The sequence below is a fragment of the Cherax quadricarinatus genome, chromosome 86 (assembly GCF_038502225.1).
Source record: "Cherax quadricarinatus isolate ZL_2023a chromosome 86, ASM3850222v1, whole genome shotgun sequence".
Lineage (NCBI taxonomy): Eukaryota > Metazoa > Arthropoda > Malacostraca > Decapoda > Parastacidae > Cherax > Cherax quadricarinatus.
Window position 1 is genome coordinate 6,644,548 of NC_091377.1, and position 19,199 is coordinate 6,663,746.

The 19,199-nt window shown below is 38.5% G+C and overlaps 1 protein-coding gene across 1 annotated transcript in view; it reads right to left on the bottom strand.

Annotated features, from left to right (window-relative positions):
• Positions 1 to 8,460: 8,460 nt before the first annotated feature.
• The window catches only part of LRP1 (LDL receptor protein 1), a 340,609-nt gene continuing 329,870 nt past the window's right edge, over positions 8,461 to 19,199 (bottom strand). Inside the window, exon 78 of the mRNA XM_070103701.1 lies at positions 8,461 to 17,800. Within this exon, the coding sequence (XP_069959802.1) occupies positions 17,654 to 17,800 (147 nt within the window). The 3' untranslated portion in view covers positions 8,461 to 17,653. The remainder of the gene's footprint in view (positions 17,801 to 19,199) is intronic.

Genomic DNA, 19,199 nt, shown 5'->3' on the forward strand with positions numbered 1-19,199 from the left:
GGTGAGGGGCTCTTGATCTAGGGAACTGGATCTGTGCTCCAGTTCCCAGAGTTAAACCTGAATACCTTCCATCCCTCCCCCAAGCACTGTATAATCCTATGGGTTTAGTGCTTCCCCCTTGATTATAATAATAATAATGAAGCTTTAGTGTTTTAATGGTCTTTGTTCAATTCAATTCAATTCAAAGTTTATTCTCTATAAGGATTACAGTGCTGAGTTTACAGAATTTGGTTATTGTGTGGTTTACATGTAGTAAAATAATGATTACAGAGTGTGCCACTAGAACACCTAGCATGGCTAGGCATTTCGGGCAGACTTAGTTTAATTCTTAATTTTAAAATATTACAAATTATGAGGTAAGTTGGTATTATGGCTAAGTGACTAAATACTAGTTTGTGAGTTTAGCAATGTGAATGCTTTTGTTTTGGCACAATACCTAGTTTCAGTATTGAGTATCACAGGCCAACTTATGACTAGTTAGGATTCATTATTTTAAGATTGAGATTGATATTTCTGTTTATGGTCAAATGGGTGAGTGAGTGTAAGTGTGAACCACCAGGTGGTATTCGTGTAATTAGTTGACAGGGTGTATCAGGGAGATAAGATGTTTTCTAATGGTAGTTTTGAAGGTGATGAATGTGTTTACCTGGAGAGAGTTCCGGGGGTCAACGCCCCCGCGGCCCGGTCTGTGACCAGGCCTCCTGGTGGATCCAGTGTCTGCAGTTCTAGATTATTCAGGGAGGGTGTTCCAGATTTTAGGGCCTTTGACATACATTGAATTTTTGTAAAGGTTTAGTCGAACACGGGGAATGTCATAGAGATGTTTGTGTCTGGTGTTATGCCTGTGGGTTCTGTCACAACTATCAAGAAAGCGTTTTAGGTCAAGGTTAATATTGGAATTTAAGGTCCTGTAGATGTAGACTGCACAGTAGTAACCTGGAGTTTACCTGGAGAGAGTTCTGGGGGTCAACGCCCCCGCGACCCGGTCTGTGACTAGGCCTCCTGGTGGATCAGAGCCTGATCAACCAGGCTGTTACTGCTGGCTGCACGCAAACCAACGTACGAGCCACAGCCCGGCTGGTCAGGAACCGACTTTAGGTGCTTGTCCAGTGCCAGCTTGAAGACTGCCAGGGGTCTGTTGGTAATCCCCCTTATGTATGCTGGGAGGCAGTTGAACAGTCTCGGGCCCCTGACACTTAATGTATGGTCTCTTAACGTGCTAGTGACACCCCTGCTTTTCATTGGGGGGATGTTGCATCGTCTGCCAAGTCTTTTGCTTTCGTAGTGAGTGATTTTCGTGTGCAAGTTCGGTACTACAAGGTCCTAAATGCACTAGAAGACAAAAAGAATGCAGATGTAATATATACAGACTTTGCAAAAGCCTTCGACAAGTGTGACCATGGCGTAATAGCGCACAAAATGCGCGCTAAAGGAATAACAGGAAAAGTCGGTCGATGGATCTATAATTTCCTCACTAACAGAACAGAGAGAGTAGTCGTCAACAGAGTAAAGTCCGAGGCAGCTACGGTGAAAAGCTCTGTTCCACAAGGCACAGTACTAGCTCCCATCTTGTTCCTCATCCTCATATCCGACATAGACAAGGATGTCAGCCACAGCACCGTGTCTTCCTTTGCAGATGACACCCGAATCTGCATGACAGTGTCTTCCATTGCAGACACTGCAAGGCTCCAGGCGGACATCAACCAAATCTTTCAGTGGGCTGCAGAAAACAATATGAAGTTCAACGATGAGAAATTTCAATTACTCAGATATGGTAAACATGAGGAAATTAAATCTTCATCAGAGTACAAAACAAATTCTGGCCACAAAATAGAGCGAAACACCAACGTCAAAGACCTGGGAGTGATTATGTCGGAGGATCTCACCTTCAAGGACCATAACATTGTATCAATCGCATCTGCTAGAAAAATGACAGGATGGATAATGAGAACCTTCAAAACTAGGGAGGCCAAGCCCATGATGACACTCTTCAGGTCACTTGTTCTATCTAGGCTGGAATATTGCTGCACTCTAACAGCACCTTTCAAGGCAGGTGAAATTGCCGACCTAGAAAATGTACAGAGAACTTTCACGGCGCGCATAACGGAGATAAAACACCTCAATTTTTGGGAGCGCTTGAGGTTTCTAAACCTGTATTCCCTGGAACGCAGGAGGGAGAGATACATGATTATATACACCTGGAAAATCCTAGAGGGACTAGTACCGAACTTGCACACGAAAATCACTCACTACGAAAGCAAAAGACTTGGCAGACGATGCACCATCCCCCCAATGAAAAGCAGGGGTGTCACTAGCACGTTAAGAGACCATACAATAAGTGTCAGGGGCCCGAGACTGTTCAACTGCCTCCCAGCACACATAAGGGGGATTACCAACAGACCCCTGGCAGTCTTCAAGCTGGCACTGGACAAGCACCTAAAGTCAGTTCCTGATCAGCCGGGCTGTGGCTCGTACGTTGGTTTGCGTGCAGCCAGCAGCAACAGCCTGGTTGATCAGGCGCTGATCCACCAGGAGGCCTGGTCACAGACCGGGCCACGGGGGCGTTGACCCCCGAAACTCTCTCCAGGTAAACTCCAGGTCCAGGTAAACTAGTCCCTCTAGGATTTTCCAGGTGTATATAATCATGTATCTCTCCCGCCTTCGTTCCAGGGAATACAGGTTTAGGAACCTCAAGCGCTCCCAGTAATTGAGGTGTTTTATCTCCGTTATGCGCGCCGTGAAGGTTCTCTGTACATTTTCTAGGTCAGCAATTTCACCTGCCTTGAAAGGTGCTGTTAGTGTGCAGCAATGTTCCAGCCTAGATAGAACAAGCGACCTGAAGAGTGTCATCATGGGCTTGGCATCCCTAGTTTTGAAGGTTCTCATTATCCATCCTGTCATTTTTCTAACATGCAATTGATACAATGTTATGGTCCTTGAAGGTGAGATCCTCCGACATGACCACTCCCAGGTCTTTGACGTTGGTTTTTCGCTCTATTTTGTGGAAGAAATTTGTTTTGTACTCTGATGAAGTTTTGATTTCCTCATGTTTACCATATCGGAGTAATTGAATTTTCTCATCGTTGAACTTCATATTGTTTTCTGCAGCCCATTGAAAGATTTGGTTGATGTCTGCCTGGATCCTTGCAGTGTCTGGAATGGAAGACACTGTCATGCAGATTCGGGTGTCATCTGCAAAGGAAGACACGGTGCTGTGGCTGACATCCTTGTCTATGTCAGATATGAGGATGAGAAACAAGATGGGAGCGAGTACTGTGCCTTGTGGAACAGAGCTTTTCACTGTAGCCGCCTCAGACTTTACTCTGTTGACTACTATTCTTTGTGTTCTGTGAGGAAATTATAGATACATCTACCAACCTTTCCTGTTATTCCTTTAGCACGCATTTTGTGCGCTATTACGCCATGGTCACACTTATCGAAGGCTTTTGCAAAGTCTGTATATGTTACATCTGCAATTTTTTTGTCTTCTAGTGCATCTAGGACCTTGTTGTAGTGATCCAATAGTTGAGACAGACAGGAGCGACCTGTTCTAAACCCATGTTGCCCTGGGTTGTGTAATTGATGGGTTTCTAGATGGGTGGCGATTTTGCTTCTTAGGACCCTTTCAAAGATTTTTGTTATGGGATGTTAGTGCTATCGGTCTGTAGTTCTTTGCTATTGCTTTACTGCCCCCTTTGTGGAGTGGGGCTATATCTGTTGTTTTTAGTAACTGTGGGACGACCCCTGTGTCCATGCTCCCTCTCCATAGGATGGTAAAAGCTCGTGATAGGGGCTTCTTGCAGTTCTTGATGAACACGGAGTTCCACGAGTCTGGCCCTGGGGCAGAGTGCATGGGCATGTCATTTATCGCCTGTTCGAAGTCATTTGGCATCAGGATAACATCAGATAGGCTTGTGTTTACCAAATTCTGTGGCTCTCTCATAAAAAATTAATTTTGATCTTCGACTCTCAGCCTGGTTAGCGGCTTGCTAAAAACTGAGTGATATTGGGACTTGAGTGGCTCACTCATTTCCTTGCTGTCATCTGTGTAGGACCCATCTTGTTTAAGTAGGGGCCCAATACTGGATGTTGTTCTCAACTTTGATTTGGCATAAGAAAAGAAATACTTTAGGTTTCTTTCGATTTCATTTATGGCTTTTAGTTCTTCCCGCGATTCCTGACTCCTATAAGATTCCATTAGCTTAAGTTCGATGTTTGCTATTTCTCTGACTAGTGACTCCCTATGCATTTCCGATATATTGGCCTCTTTTAGCTGCTCTGTTATTCTTTTCCGTCGCCTGTAAAGGGGGCACCTGTCTCTTTCTATTTTACATCTACTACTACTTTTCCTTAAAGGAATAAGCCTTGAGCATATATCGAGTGCCACCGAGTTAATCTGTTCTAGGCATAAGTTGGGGTCTGTGTTGCTTAGTCTATCTTCCCAACTTATATCATTTAGGACTTGGTTTACTTGGTCCCACTTAATGTTCTTGTTATTGAAGTCTTGCTACTTCTATTTACACTTGCATCACACTACACATGCATGTACACGTTTATGTATACACACTCCTCTGACTTTTCTTCGATTTTATCTTAATAGTTCTTGTTCTTATTACTTTTCCTTTCACATCCATGGGGAAGTGGAATAAGAATCTCTTCCATAAACCATACGTGTTGTAAAAGTCAACTGAAGTGCCGGGAGCAATGGGCAAGTAACTCCTTTTCCCGTATAGCCTACTAAAAAGAAAAAGAAGAAAACCGTCAAAGTGGGATGTTTGAATGTACGTGGTTGTAGTCTGAATAATAAAAAAGAGATGATTGCAAATGTTATGAATGAAAAGAAGCTGGATGTCCTGGCTGTAAGTAAAGCAAGTAGACGGGGGTAGGAGAGTTTCAGTGGGGAGAAATAAATGAGATTAGGTCAGGGGTTTCTAATAGAGTTAGAGCTAAGGAAGGGGTAGCAGTATGTTGAAGGATAAGTTATGACAAGAAAAGAAGAGATTTTGAGAAATGTTGAGTGAGTGTGTGGAGAATTTTGAACCAAGTGAGAGTACTTGTGGTTGGGGAGCTCAATGCTAAAATGAGTAAAAATGTTGTAGAGGGAGTAGCAGGTAAATTTGGGGTGCCAAGGGTTAATGAAAATGGGGAGCCTTTAATTGAACTATGTTCAGAAAGAGGTTTGGTAATAAGTAATACACATTTTATGAAAAAGAAGATAAATAAGTTTACAAGATGTAGCAGGTAATGAGAGTAGTTTGTTAGATTACGTATTGGTGGATGAAAGGTTGATGGGTAGTCTTCAGGATGTACATGTTTATAGAGGAGCAATGAATATATCGGATCATTATCTAGTTGTAGCTACAGTTAGAGTAAGAGGTGGATGGGACAAATGGAAAATGGCAACAGTAAGAGAGAGCGGTGAAAGTTTATAAACTAAGGGAAGAGGAAGTTAGGGTGAGATATAAGCAACTTTTGGCAGAAAGGTGAGCTAATGCAAGTATGGGTGGTGGGGGGGCTTGAAGAGGGATGGGATAGTTTTAAAAATGCAATATTAGAATGTGGGGCAGAAGTTTGCGACTATAGGAGGGTGGGTGCAAGAGGAAATAGAAATGATTGGTGGAATGATGAGATAAAAGGTGCAATAAAAGAGAAAAAGGTAGCTTATGAGAGGTTTTTTACAAAGCAGAAGTGATATAAGAAGGGAGAGTAAAAGATAGGTGAAGAGAGTGGTGAGAGAGTGCAAAAAGAGAGCAAATGATAGAGTGGGAGAGGCACTGTCAAGAAATTTTGCTGAGAATAAGAAAATATTTTGGAGGGAAATAAACAAGTTAGGAAAGCCTAGGGAATGAATGGATTTGTCAGTTAAAAACAGAGTAAGATATTTAGTAGATGGGGAGCTGAAGGTATTGGGTAGATGGCAGAAATATTTTGAGGAACTTTTAAATGTCGATGAAGAAAGGAAGGCAGTAATTTCATGCACTGGCCAGGGAGGTATAACATCTTTTAGGAGTAAAGAAGATGCGAGTGTGGGGTAGGTGTGCAGTGGCTGGCGGCTTGTTCATGGGAACTGCAGAGCTGCAGTCCCCCTAGATGCTCACTGCCAGACATATGACTTCATCAACCTTATGCTAAAATAATTTGCAGCTGACAAATAAATTACAGGAGAAATATGTTGTATGTTGTTTTCAGGGTATTATAAGTGAATTTTTAATATTTTTGTTGAAACGAGATAAATTATTAAAAATAGAAGTTTGATGCGGTACGATAGTATAGGTATTACTGGTATTACGAGCTGCCAATGGAGGTGTGTGAGGCATTATAGAATGAAAGTGGATAAAGCAGCTGAAACTGATGGGATAATGACAGAAATGTTAAAAGCAGGGGGAGATATAGTGTTGGAGTGGTTGGTATTTCTGTTTAATAAATGAATGAAAGAGGGGAAAGTAATAAGGGATTGGCAGAGTATATAATTCCTTTATATAAAGGGAAGGGGACAAGAGAGATTGTAAAAGTTATAGGGGAATAAGTTTACTGAGTGTACCAGGTAAAGTGTATGGTAGGGTTATTATTGAAATAATTAAGAGTACGACAGAGAGTAGGAGGCTTTAGAATGGGTAGGGGATGTGTAGATCAGGTGCTTACATTGAAGCATGTATGTGAACAGTATTTAGATAAAGGTAGGGAAGTTTTCATTGCATTTATGGATTTAGAAAAGGCATATGATAGTGGATAGGGAAGCAATGTGGCAGATGTTGCAAGTTTATGGAGTAGGTAGTAAGTTACTAAATGCTGTAAAGAATTTGTATGAGGATAGGGAGGCTCAGGTAGGGTGTGTAGGAGAGAGGGAGATTACTTCCCAGTAAAAGTATGTCTTAGACAGGGATGGGTAATGTCACCATGATTGTTTATCATATAGATGGAGTTGTAAAAGAAGTAAATGCTAGGGTGTTGGGGAAAGGGGTGAGATTAAATTATAGGGAATCAAATACAAAATGGGAGTTGACAGTTACTTTTTGCTCATGATACTGTGCTTATGGGGGATTCAAAAAAAAGTTGCAAAGGTTAGTGGACGAGTTTGGGAGGGTGTGTAAAGGTAGAAAGTTGAAAGTGAACATAGATAAAAGTAAGGTGATGAGGATATCAAACGATTTAGATGAAGAATGGATATCATGTTGGAGGGAGGGAGTATGGAAGAAGTGAATGTTTTCAGATATTGAGGGGTTGACTTGTCATTGGATGGGTTTATGAAGGATGAGGTTAACCAAACAATTGATGAAGAAAAAAAGGCATTGAGGCATCTGTGGAGACAAAACGTTATCCATGGAGGCAAAGAAGGGAATGTACGAGAGTATTGTGGTACTAACACTCTTATATGGGTATGAAGTGTGGGTTGTAAATGCTGCAGCGAGGAGGTGGCTGGAGGCAGTGGAGATGGCAGTGTGTGGTGTAAATATTATGCGGAGAATTTGTAGTGTGGAAATTAGGTGTGGATTTACTAAAAGTATTAGTCGGAGGGCTGAAGAGGGGTTGTTGAGGTGGTTTGGTCATTTAGAGAGAATGGAACAAAGTAGAATGACTTGGAGAGTGTATAAATCTGTAGTGGAAGGAAGGCGGGGTAGGAGTCGTCTCCAAAAAAGGTTGGAGGGAGGGAGTAAAGGAGGTTTTGTGTGTGAGGGGCTTGGACTTCCAGCAAGCGTGCGTGAACATGTTAGATAGGAGCAGGTAGAGACAAATGGTTTTTATGACTTGACGTGCTGTGGGAGTGTGAGCAAGGTAACATTTATGAAGGGATTCAGGTAAACCAGCAAGCTTGACTTGAGTCCTGTAGGTGGGAAGTACAGCATTTGCACTCTGCAGGAGTGTTGATGTTGTAGTTTATTAACTATAATGTAGACACATCTCTGGCAAGGCAGTGATAGAGTGGATGATGATGAGTTTTTTTTTCGGGTCACCCTGCCTTGGTGGGAAACTGCCAGTGTGTTAATAAATAAAAAAAAAATTGTGTATATTTGTATGTGTGTGTGTGTTCTGCATTGCTCAGCCCCTTCTTTAAAGGCCTCCTAACTGTTACAATGCTCAAATAAACTTTGAATACATTCTAACTTCTCATTTATCCATCCTGCATACATTTTGTGAACAAAGATTTATTTGCTTGTTCACGAAATGGGTTCCTTGTTTTGGCGAGGCCATATGACCAAAGTATCTTGCACGTGAATTCATCCTTGGTGATAAATGAATATCCTTCCTATTAAGATTACCCAATATCAAATAATCCTTCAGTGGGGGTCTTGATAATGAAGGGCACTTTATCAGAAGAATTGGAGCAACCCTCCCCTAATATCAAACCTGATTACTGCCAACCCTTCCTGTTTCCAAGGAACTTTATGGGTTTAGTGCTTCCTCATTAATATATAATAATGTACACAATATATCTATAGGAGGAAAAATAAAATGAGCATGTTATAAATTTACTATCATTATTATCATATGTACAAAAATATGAAGGCAAAACTTTGCATCAAAAGCAATTAGATTTTGTATTGACACAATTAAAATTGCCTTATTCAAAGATTCCTCAATACAAACATACATTTGTGTTGAATGTTGGTTCTGATTGTCTCCAAAATCTTTTACATTATTTGAGCTCTTACCATCAAAGATAAATTCCCAGATCTTTTTACAATACAGTACTCACATATAAAATCATTTAAATAATTTACAGTAGATTTACATAATTACCATCAAGATGACATCAGTAGATAGTGGCTTAATTCCACCCATAAATCAGGAAAATAGTATATAAAGCAAAAAAAATTGCTTTACAATTGATACCTTGTAAGTGAAGTGGACTTTACATATATTATGTTGGCATTATTTTTCTTGCTGATACTTACACTGTCATTAATATGGTAATTTTATCTCAATATCATCTTATAAAATTAAGCAGTTACACATATCCAGGTATTACATAAACATTGGTTTACAGTTTTCAAAATAGTATTACATAAATAGCAGTTATACAGCATCATCCAAGCACAGTTTATCCCTGGCATTAGGATGGGCAATCACTTCTGCACAATCCTTTTTTAAAAATATGCATAATGAACTCGTTTCTTATGAAATCGCAAACTCGTGAAGAAGTGAATACTATTTTTTCTCGTTTATATTCTAAGAGAAAAATGGCATTAATGAGTGTGAACACAAGATTTAACACACAAATTTTAATTGTGTTGCTATTATACAACTTAATAATTATACTTGAGGACTATTTTCATCAATGTACTAAACAAGTGAAGGGGGTACATCAGTACTGCTACACAATACAACAGAAAATCATAAAGTTATTTCAATATGTGAATTTTAGATTGCACTCTACAATGATTACATATATATAGATCACTGTATATGTAATTTTAATGGGACTATGAGGTAAGCAAGAAATATTAACTGTAGGAAATAATTTGTACATCAGAACAAAAGAGTAACAATATCTTAAGTTATGGCCACATTACTGTACTTTATCCCACAATGGGTAGTCATGGGAGAAATTTGTTAGGAAATACAAAAGTTTTACTTTGTTTCATTAATAACTGTGTTAATATTTTCATCTAAAGATACAGATTGGATGTTATTCTTAATTTCTCCTGATGCCCAGTAAACATTATGTACAGTGAAAATGTCCGGAGGCCATGTAATTCTTGAATAAACGTTACAAGTACACATACTAGTAAAGATGATTATGATTTGAAAAAAAGGACATACACAGATTTCAAATATTTCCATACTGAGGAAAAATATCTCCCAGAACTGTAGTGAGCATTTATGTCACTGTAAGAAAAGACTAGTGCTGACAATAGCATTCAAATAATTTTTTTCTTTTACCAAAGTATAGCAAGGATACCTTGCATACAGAAAAAACTAATACGTAATTTGTCAACCACACTATTATTAATAAATTACTATGCTGTAAATTAATTCTGTAAATTAATTTGTGACTAATAACCTAACCAAATTCTACACCAGATACTTGTATAAGCTAGTCATACATATATTAACTGTGCTTAAAGCATATTTATTTTCAAACATGAAGCTGCCACAGTACTTTTACAGTTCAAAATTTTATATAAGGCAGCACAAATGAGCCAAGAATACATGTAATAATTACAACATATTTTTCAGTATTGTAATCACATTTATATTAATGTTAAAACAATGAATTAGGCACAAGCTAAGACACTTGGCATAGATATTACTGGTATATGATGACCCCTTGAATTTAAGATTACTCTTTCTCTCTTGCACGCACGCGCTATCTCTCTCTTCTCTCTCTCTCCTCTCTGTCTCTCTCTCTCTCTCTCTGTCTGTCTCTCTCTCTGTCTATCTGTCTCTCTCTCTCTCTCTGTCTCTCTCTCACACACACACACACCATGGTAGTCCTGAAACATGGAAAGCCAAGATGATGGATGTGGTACTGGAAAACCTCATGCATCAACATGTTAGAGACACTACCAGAGAGAGAGGTAGGTGAGAATGACCCAGCAAGACTGGACCTAGTATTCATCTTGAGTAGTTTGGACATCGAGGATATCGCATACGAAAGGCCCTTTGGAGCTAGTAATCATCTGGTTCTGTGCTTTGATTACATAGTTGAGCTACAAGTGGAGAGGGTAGCAGGAATAGGATGGGTAAACCAAACTACGAAAGGGAGGACTACACAGGCATGAGGAACTTCATGCAAGACATTCAGTTGGAGAGAGAATTGGCAGGAAAACCAGTAAAAGAAATGGTGGACTGTGACAACAAAATGCAAGGAGGAAGAGGAGAGGTTTGTTCCCAAGGGAAACAGAAATAATGGGAAGACCAGAACGAGTCCTTGGTTCACCTAAAGTTGTAGGGAGGCAAAAACTTAAGTGCACTAGAGAATGGAAAAAGTACAGAAGACAAAGGACCCAGGAAAATAGACATCAGCTGAAGAGCCAGAAATGAATATGAACAGATAAGGTGGGAAGCTCAGCAACATGAAAATGACACAGCATCAAAAGTCAAGTCTGACCCGAAGCTGCTGTATAGCCACACCAAGAGGAAAACAACAGTCAAGGACCAGTTAATCAGGCTGAGGAAGGAAGGTGGGGAGTTCACCAGAAATGACCAAGAGGTAGTGAGGAGCTCAACATGAGATTTAAAGAAGTATTTACAGTGGAGAGAGGAAGGATTCCAGGAATTCAGAGTAGGGAGGTACACCAACAAGTGCTGAATGAAATACACACAACTGAGGAGGTGAAGAAACTGCTATGTGAACTTGATACCTCAAAGGCGGTGGGACCAGACAACATCTCTCTGTGGGTCCTTAGAGAGGGAGCAGTAATGCTGAGTGTGCCACTAACAAAAGTCTTCAACACATCCAGTGAAACTGGGCAACTACCTGAGGTATGGAAGATGGGAAATGTAGTCCCAATTTTTAAGAAAGGAGACAGACATGAGGCATTAAACTACAGATCTGTGTCACTGACATGTATAGTATGCAAAGTCATGGAGATCATCAGGAGGAGAGTGGTGGAGCACCTAGAAAGACAAAAGCTTATAAACGACAACCAGCATGGTTTCAGAAGGAAAATCATGTGTCACAAACTTGCTGGAGTTTTATGACAAGGTAACAGAAGTAAGACACAAGAGAGAGGGGTGGATAGATTGCAAGAAGGCCTTCGACATAGTTCCACACAAGAGGTTAATGCAAAAGCTAGAGAATCATGCACGCATAACAGGAAAGGCATTGCAATGGATCAGAGAATATCTGACAGGGAAGCAACAACGAGTCATGGTATGTGACGAGGTGTCAGAGTGGGTGCCTGTGACAAGTGGGGTTCCACAGGAGTCAGTCCTAGGACCTGTGCTGTTTTTTGTATATGTGAATGACATAATGGAAGGGATAGACTCAGAAGTGTCCCTGTTTGCAGATGATGTGAAGTTAATGAGGAGAATTAAATCGGCTGAGGATCAGGCAGGACCACAAAGAGACCTGGACAGGCTACAAGCCTGGTCCAGCAACTGGCTCCCTGAATTTAACCCCGCCAAATGCAAAGCCATGAAGATCGGGGAAAGGCAAAGAAGACCACAGGGAGAGTATAGTCTAGGTGGCCAAAGACTGCAAACCTCACTCGAGGAAAAAGATCTTGGGGTTATTATAATACCGAGCACATCTCCTGAGGCGCATATCACTCAGATAACTGCTGCAGCATACGGGCATCTCGCAAACCTAAGAATAGCATTCTGATACCTCGGTAAGGAATCGTCCAAGACTCTGTACACCGTGTACATCAGGCCTATACTGGAGTATGCAGCACTAGTCTGGAATCCACACCTGGTCAAGCACATCAAGAAATTAGAGAAAGTGCAAAGGTTTGCAACAAGAGTAGTTCCAGAGCTAAGGGGATTGTCCTATGAAGAAAGGTTAAGAGAAATCGGCCTGATGACACTGGAGGGCAGGAGGGTCAGGGGAGACATGATAATGACATAAAATACTGCAAGGAATTGACAAGGTGGACAAAGACAGGATGTCACAGAAATGGGTCACAGAAACAAGGGGTCACAATTGGAAATTGAAGACTCCTATGAGTCAAAGGGATGTTAGGAAGTATGTATTTCTTCAGTCGTAGAGTTGTCAGGAAGTAGAACAGCCTAGGAAGTGACGTAGTGGAGGCAGGAACCATACAGTTTTAAGATGAGGTTTGACAAATCTCATGGAGCAGGGAGAGAGAGAACCTAGTAGCAATCAGTGAAGAGGCAGGGCCAGGAGCTATGATTCAACCCCTGTAACCACAAATAGGCGAGTACATACGTACACACACACACACACACACACACACACACACACACACACACACACACACACACACACACATACATACATACATACATACATACATACATTCATTCATTCATTCAATCATTCACTGACTGTAATTATTAGCACTGCATTTGGCTCAAGCAGCAGGTGAGTAATGCTGGAGAGTAAAGGCTACCCTGAGATAGATACAGAGAGCAATAAATAATATATCTGCATCAACATCAGCAGTAGAATTATTTATTTTAACTAATGTTTGCAAAAGGATGAAACAAGATCACATACATATGACTAACTCAAAATAGTGCATAAAGAATAAATAAATATTAAAATTCTTATCAGAATGTATAGGCAAATCTGAGTGAAAGGATGAGCACTACTTCAGAGTCAAAATTAACCTGCTAACTTATAATATACTCCTTGGACAAAATATGTATGTACATACTCAATTAATGCAAATGATCACTGTATACTGAATTAGTTTAAAAATTATACTGTTACGTTTTGATGCCACTCCTTTCACTGTAAAACTGATTTTTCAATAAGTTTGATTTTAAATTCATTTCATTATGATGGCAAGTATTTTTTATTTTTGGGGGGATTGTTTTAAAGTATGTTCCATTGCAGGAAATTGTTATCCTTCAAACCAATTATATGAGTACAGGACTAGGAATTCAAAGATCACAGGAGACAAAATCTTCATCCTGCTATGGCAAAATCATCTATTAAAAAACTGAATTACTGTCTACAATTTTAATGGACATATAAGCATTTTGTATTGTACATTATTTTGAATAGTATGATAGCTTTGACAGTATTTCAGGATACAATAGTTGCAAAAGTCTGAGATGAGTATACCAAAGTAGTGTAGTATATGTATGTGGTACTGTAACACATACTGAATGTGTAATATGCATTGATTTACTGATCATGTTGAATTACACATTACTCTTAACACAAGGAGTTTCAAGCTTCTCCCTAGATATATTGTAAAGCTTTTCTGCAGCTGCCATATTTAGATTGCCAGTTCCTTAATAATATGCTGTTTAGCTTATTTCCATCTGATGTGAACTTTGCTTATACACATCTTTCTCTGTTCTTTGTCTTGTGTCACTTCAATATCAAGGTCACAAATTTCTCCTAAATTTTAAATTTAAATGTACCAGATACCTTTCTTTACCAGCCAAATAAGTTCACATTTCATAAGCATTTACCTAAGAAAAAATAATACACTGGGTTTTTACACAGGTCAGTAGTCATCATAACCACTTTGAACCTTAAATCTTTGATCCTCTCTTGGATGACATACACTGGATATAACTGACCAGTAGGTGAAGGAATAAATTGCTAAAATTTTGGATTTTTTTTTACAAATTTGTATAATAAATATCAGCCAGTAACAAGCAGTATACCTTAAAGTTGGAAGTATTAGTTCTGAACAAAAACTACTAATTTTAAGCTACATTAGCCCTTTCAGTGGCTGTCACGTAGAACTCTTTCATTTAGGCCAGGGTCCCTTACGTAGTCCTACATCATGAGCTCAGCTCACTCAGATAAGCTGTGAGTGGTAAATTTTGGCCTAGATATGAGAGAATGGGTGTGTGAGAGATAAGCATGCATGGTATAAAGAAAAATTATGCCCCATGTGGTGCATTATGGAAAAAGCAAAATTTTGATGTTTGGTTTAAAATAGACACAGTGGCATGGTGGCAAAAGCTCTCACTTCACACAGTGAAGGTTCAATTCCTGGCAAGGATTGAAACAATGGGCGCATTTCCTTACACCGGTTGTCTATGCTCACCCATCAGTAAAATGGGTACCTGGGTGTTAGTCGAATGGTGTAGGTCGCATCCCAGGACAAAATTAACCTAATTTGCCCGAAATGCTCTGCATAACAAGCGGTTTTTCTAAATAGTAGTACTATGTCACTGATGTCAGCTAGGCCTGTATACCTTGTACATGTACTTGTAGAAATAAAGGTATTATGATTAAGTTTTTTTTTACGGTTTTAGCCATTTCTTGGTATCATTTGATAGAATGGAAGACGTACTACTGAAAGAGATGATTTTGGTTGTTTTCATGAGTGGAAGTAGTTTGAAATAGGGCTCAAAGTAGCAGAAATGTTTGATTTTTGCTGATTTTCCTGAGGACAGGCAAAGCCCTTCCCCAATCTGTTTTATGGGTTTTTAATATATCTGATTCGGTTACAGAGATGTCGTAAACAACAACCAATCATCCTTGGTTCTATTTTATCTGGGAAATGGAGAAAATCGATGTTTCATTACGAATCAAAATGGAAGCAAGTATAATGTAGGAGAGGCCTGGGGATGTGACTAATGAACAGAGGAAATGTTTTAGTGTCAGGAATGTCTACATTATTTTGCACTATTTTTTAATTGTATAAAATTGGCCAAATTACCAATTTCTGTGAACTTTACAGGGTAGTTGTAATACTTGAATGGGCAGTTGCATGTGCTAAGTCAATAGAACAAAGGGCATACTAGCAAAATAACTAAGAATTTGGTCGAAAGGAGCAGTGGAATTGACGTAAATGGTAAAATTGCACCCAGACCTCTAGCTCTACACCTGCATAATTCCGTAAGGTTTCCATCAAATTTAGTACTTTTGGTGTCATTGCCTGCACGAAAAGCCTCTCTATAATTTCAGAGATAAAGAATTGTTTTAAAGTGAACACTGGGAACATATTAATTTTGGTGGTCTGAACAGTGAAAGGGTTAAATGATTACTATTCTTGATTGGAATTTTTTTAATCTTTCCTGACTATGTAATTTAATAAACTATAAATGTTATGCAAATAAAACTATTCAGGAAAGTGATCTGCATTACTGAAATTATCAAATATGATCAGCTTAACTGGTTAAGTTTTAGCTTAAATAATTTTTTTCATCTTTTGATCTAAATTTATTACATTTACAAGAGAATAAGTGATCCTTGAATATTTTTAGCAAGTAGGATGACAGTCCTATACAAAAACTGATTCAAGATTTTAAAGCATTGATAGTAAACTATTCATATTATTCACTATCAATCTACATTACCTGCAGCATAGTACAGAAGAAAGAAATCAAATGTAAGCTTTTTACTGTATTAATATCAGTTATAGATCTAAGTGTGATGTCAGCACACTTCTGGAAAGATGGAAATTGAAAAATGGTGAAAGTTTTCTTTGGGTTACCCTGCCGTGGTGGGAGAAGGCCATTAACAGACACGCACACACACATGCATACATTAATTACTAAATGTAAAAAGAACTAGATAAAGTTGGGATGTTTGAATGTGCATATGATAAGAAATGACTGTGAATGTTATAAATTTAAAAAAAAAACTGGTTGTCCTGATTCTAAGCAAAACAAAGCTGGGGAGAAATAAATGGGATGAGAGTTGGTGTATATGAGAGAAGGAAGGAAGGAAGGAGTAGCAGCAATGTTGAATGGTCAGTTATGGAAGGAAAAGTGGAAATACAAACGTATAAATTCAAGGATTATGTGGATTAAAAAAAGGGTTGAATACGAAAAGTGGGTTATACCTAGTGTTTATGACCTGCAGAAGAGAGGGGTGTAGAGGAAAGAGATTTTCGGAGATTTTAAATGATTAGTGAGTTTTGAACTTAGTGAAAAAGTAATTGTGTTGGGGGACCTGTATGCTGAAGTGGGAGAAACTGTTGTAGAGAGCATATTTAGTATGTAAGGTATGTGTGTGTGATTTTTTATATATATATATATATATATATATATATATATATATATACAATAAATATATATATATATATATATATATATATATATATACATATACATATCTGATATAGAAAATCAGTATACAAGTAACATGTTACAAATGTACACCACATCTAGCCAATGTTTACACCTGATAACTAACAGCTTTCTGACATTGTCTATTATTTTACATATTAAGCAGATGACTTTTTTTTAACTTTCTTATCAATTATAAATTTCTAAAAGGAACTAAACCAAGATTTATTACATTTAGCATAGCCTACACACACACAAATTTTTCATAGAAATCACTGAAAATCATGTTAGGCGAAATATTTTCAGTTACAGATCTAAAGTTTTGGAAGGAATCACATATCACAAAAAATATTGCTGAATGGTAATTGATGCTTGTATCATTGGAGTAGGTAATACAAATAGTTTTTATACAGACTGGTACATTTTTAATCATCCAAAAAACCACAGTTGGGTAAAAGTATGAAAGGTGCATTGTTTCTTGCAGATGGTTCATGAATATGGACCGATACATTCTGTGGCACTATTCAATGACCACTCACACTCTTAAACAACACTCCATATTATCTATTACACAATAACATATTTCTATTCTCTCTAGTGCTACTTTTCAATCTTCTGTATGTTTGCTAAAGTAACTACTACTTTTTAAACATATTCAAATTTTTCAGTGCACAAGAACAGCATTTACTTTATTTCATTGACAGCCCAACCAACATTTTATAGTCTTGCAAAAAAAAAAAAAGATACAACTTTATTTTAGCACTTGGAGGTATAAAGTTGATCAGTGGTAGTGTGTCTGAGGAAGATGTACCATACTGTTCACCTATAGGAATGAGGCTGGACAGATACCTTTGTAAGTAATGAAAGCAGTTAGGACTATCTATCAAAACTTTGAGATACCATGCTATCTTCCTTATTTGGCCACTGTGTTTCTGGAACTTTCTTTTTAACAAACTAGCAAGTATTTTTGCCACTTAAATGTCTAAATACTTTGTTGTATTACAGTTTTGTGTTAGGTGAAGATTAGGAGGAGCCGGCATTAAGATTTGGACCCAGTGGGTCTGTTTGTGTCTAGGGCGCCCAGGGGGTCCGATTGTAGCAAAACAGTCTTCTCCTCCTGTGTTATTGATGTTGCCACTTCCTCGCTGTAAAGGCTGTCGTATACTGGGTTTTTGAAGGTGTTTGGCTGCAATAAAATAAAAAAAAGAGATAGTTAATTTTTTGCAACTATGTGTAGGCTTACTAAAGTGCAAAAAAATAAACATTATGTATCAATTACATGATGTAGCCTCTGACTTTTCACTGGATGTCTCTTACAGTACACTACTGTTCGACTGTTTCACAGTGACTATCCTTAAAGAAGGCACTTTGACTCTAGAGGAAGGTTCAGTTCCTTGATCCTGGTGTGGGGCTCTGGACCCAAGAAATTTTTTTTTGCTCATGTTGAACTTGATTACCTCTCATTCCCAAGGTGCCATAACCCTCCCCCCCCTTATGGGTTTAGAGCTTCTACTAAATATTGTAAAACCTTCGTTTTTCTTGGACCAAACCTCATTACCTCCTAGCCAATGTATAACCCTTAAGGGTTTATGCTTTCCCATGAATATATAATGCCTGTAATAATTAGCACAGGTAACCCTAATGGCCCACACTTTATCCTCAACAGCAGATCAGATATCACATCTCCCACACTTGCTACCATAAGTCTTACACTTGACTAATTACCCATAAAATCACTACTGTAAGAGATGTAAAGAAACTGCTTCATTTTCTCCACTTGTACACTAACTGCCCCTTACAGAAATGTGGTAAGCCTTCCACAACTGTAGCATGCTATTAACCACAATTAGATAAATTTATATTAATTTCATCAGCAACCTATCAACTCTTAGTATTCATTATATACATTAGAGATATACTATTGGATTGGTTGCTAACAACAACTAATGAGCCCTGTTTTTAACAGGTTGCACAGTGACACTGGCAAAGTTTCATGGGCAAGAAATTCCAGTTGGTGGAATAATGTGAGTGAGGAGTTACATGTGCTGGCCTGGTTGACCTTTGAAGGTACAAGGGAGTTTGGATTTTACTGGATGCTCTAGTAAAAACTAGAAGGTATGTTTAATGTAAGATGACATTATGAGTGGTAGTGCATGATAAAACATTAGCATGAAATTCCTGGAGTATCTTGATGACCAGGCAGACTAAAGCAATCTGCCTGCTAGTATGTATGCTTATTTGTCATCAAGATGCCAGTATATTTTATGTGATGAAATTTAATTGGACAGTAGTTGCTTCATTTGCTTTATTTATCATCAATGCTACATATTTTTTACATAATTATAAATTGCCGACATTTTCCTTCATTGTTTACATACATGCCTCTAATGATAGGTTTGGTTGATGTGTCTGTCTTTTTTTCTTATATAAATTATTCTCCATTACAGTTAATGACACAAATGTCCATTCTTACTATGTGGATCAAGTTACAAGACAAAACACAGGACTCCAGCATGTTTACAAATGAAATACAGGTATGTATTTATTGTATTCATACCCCAGACAATAAATACTCTTTATCCCAT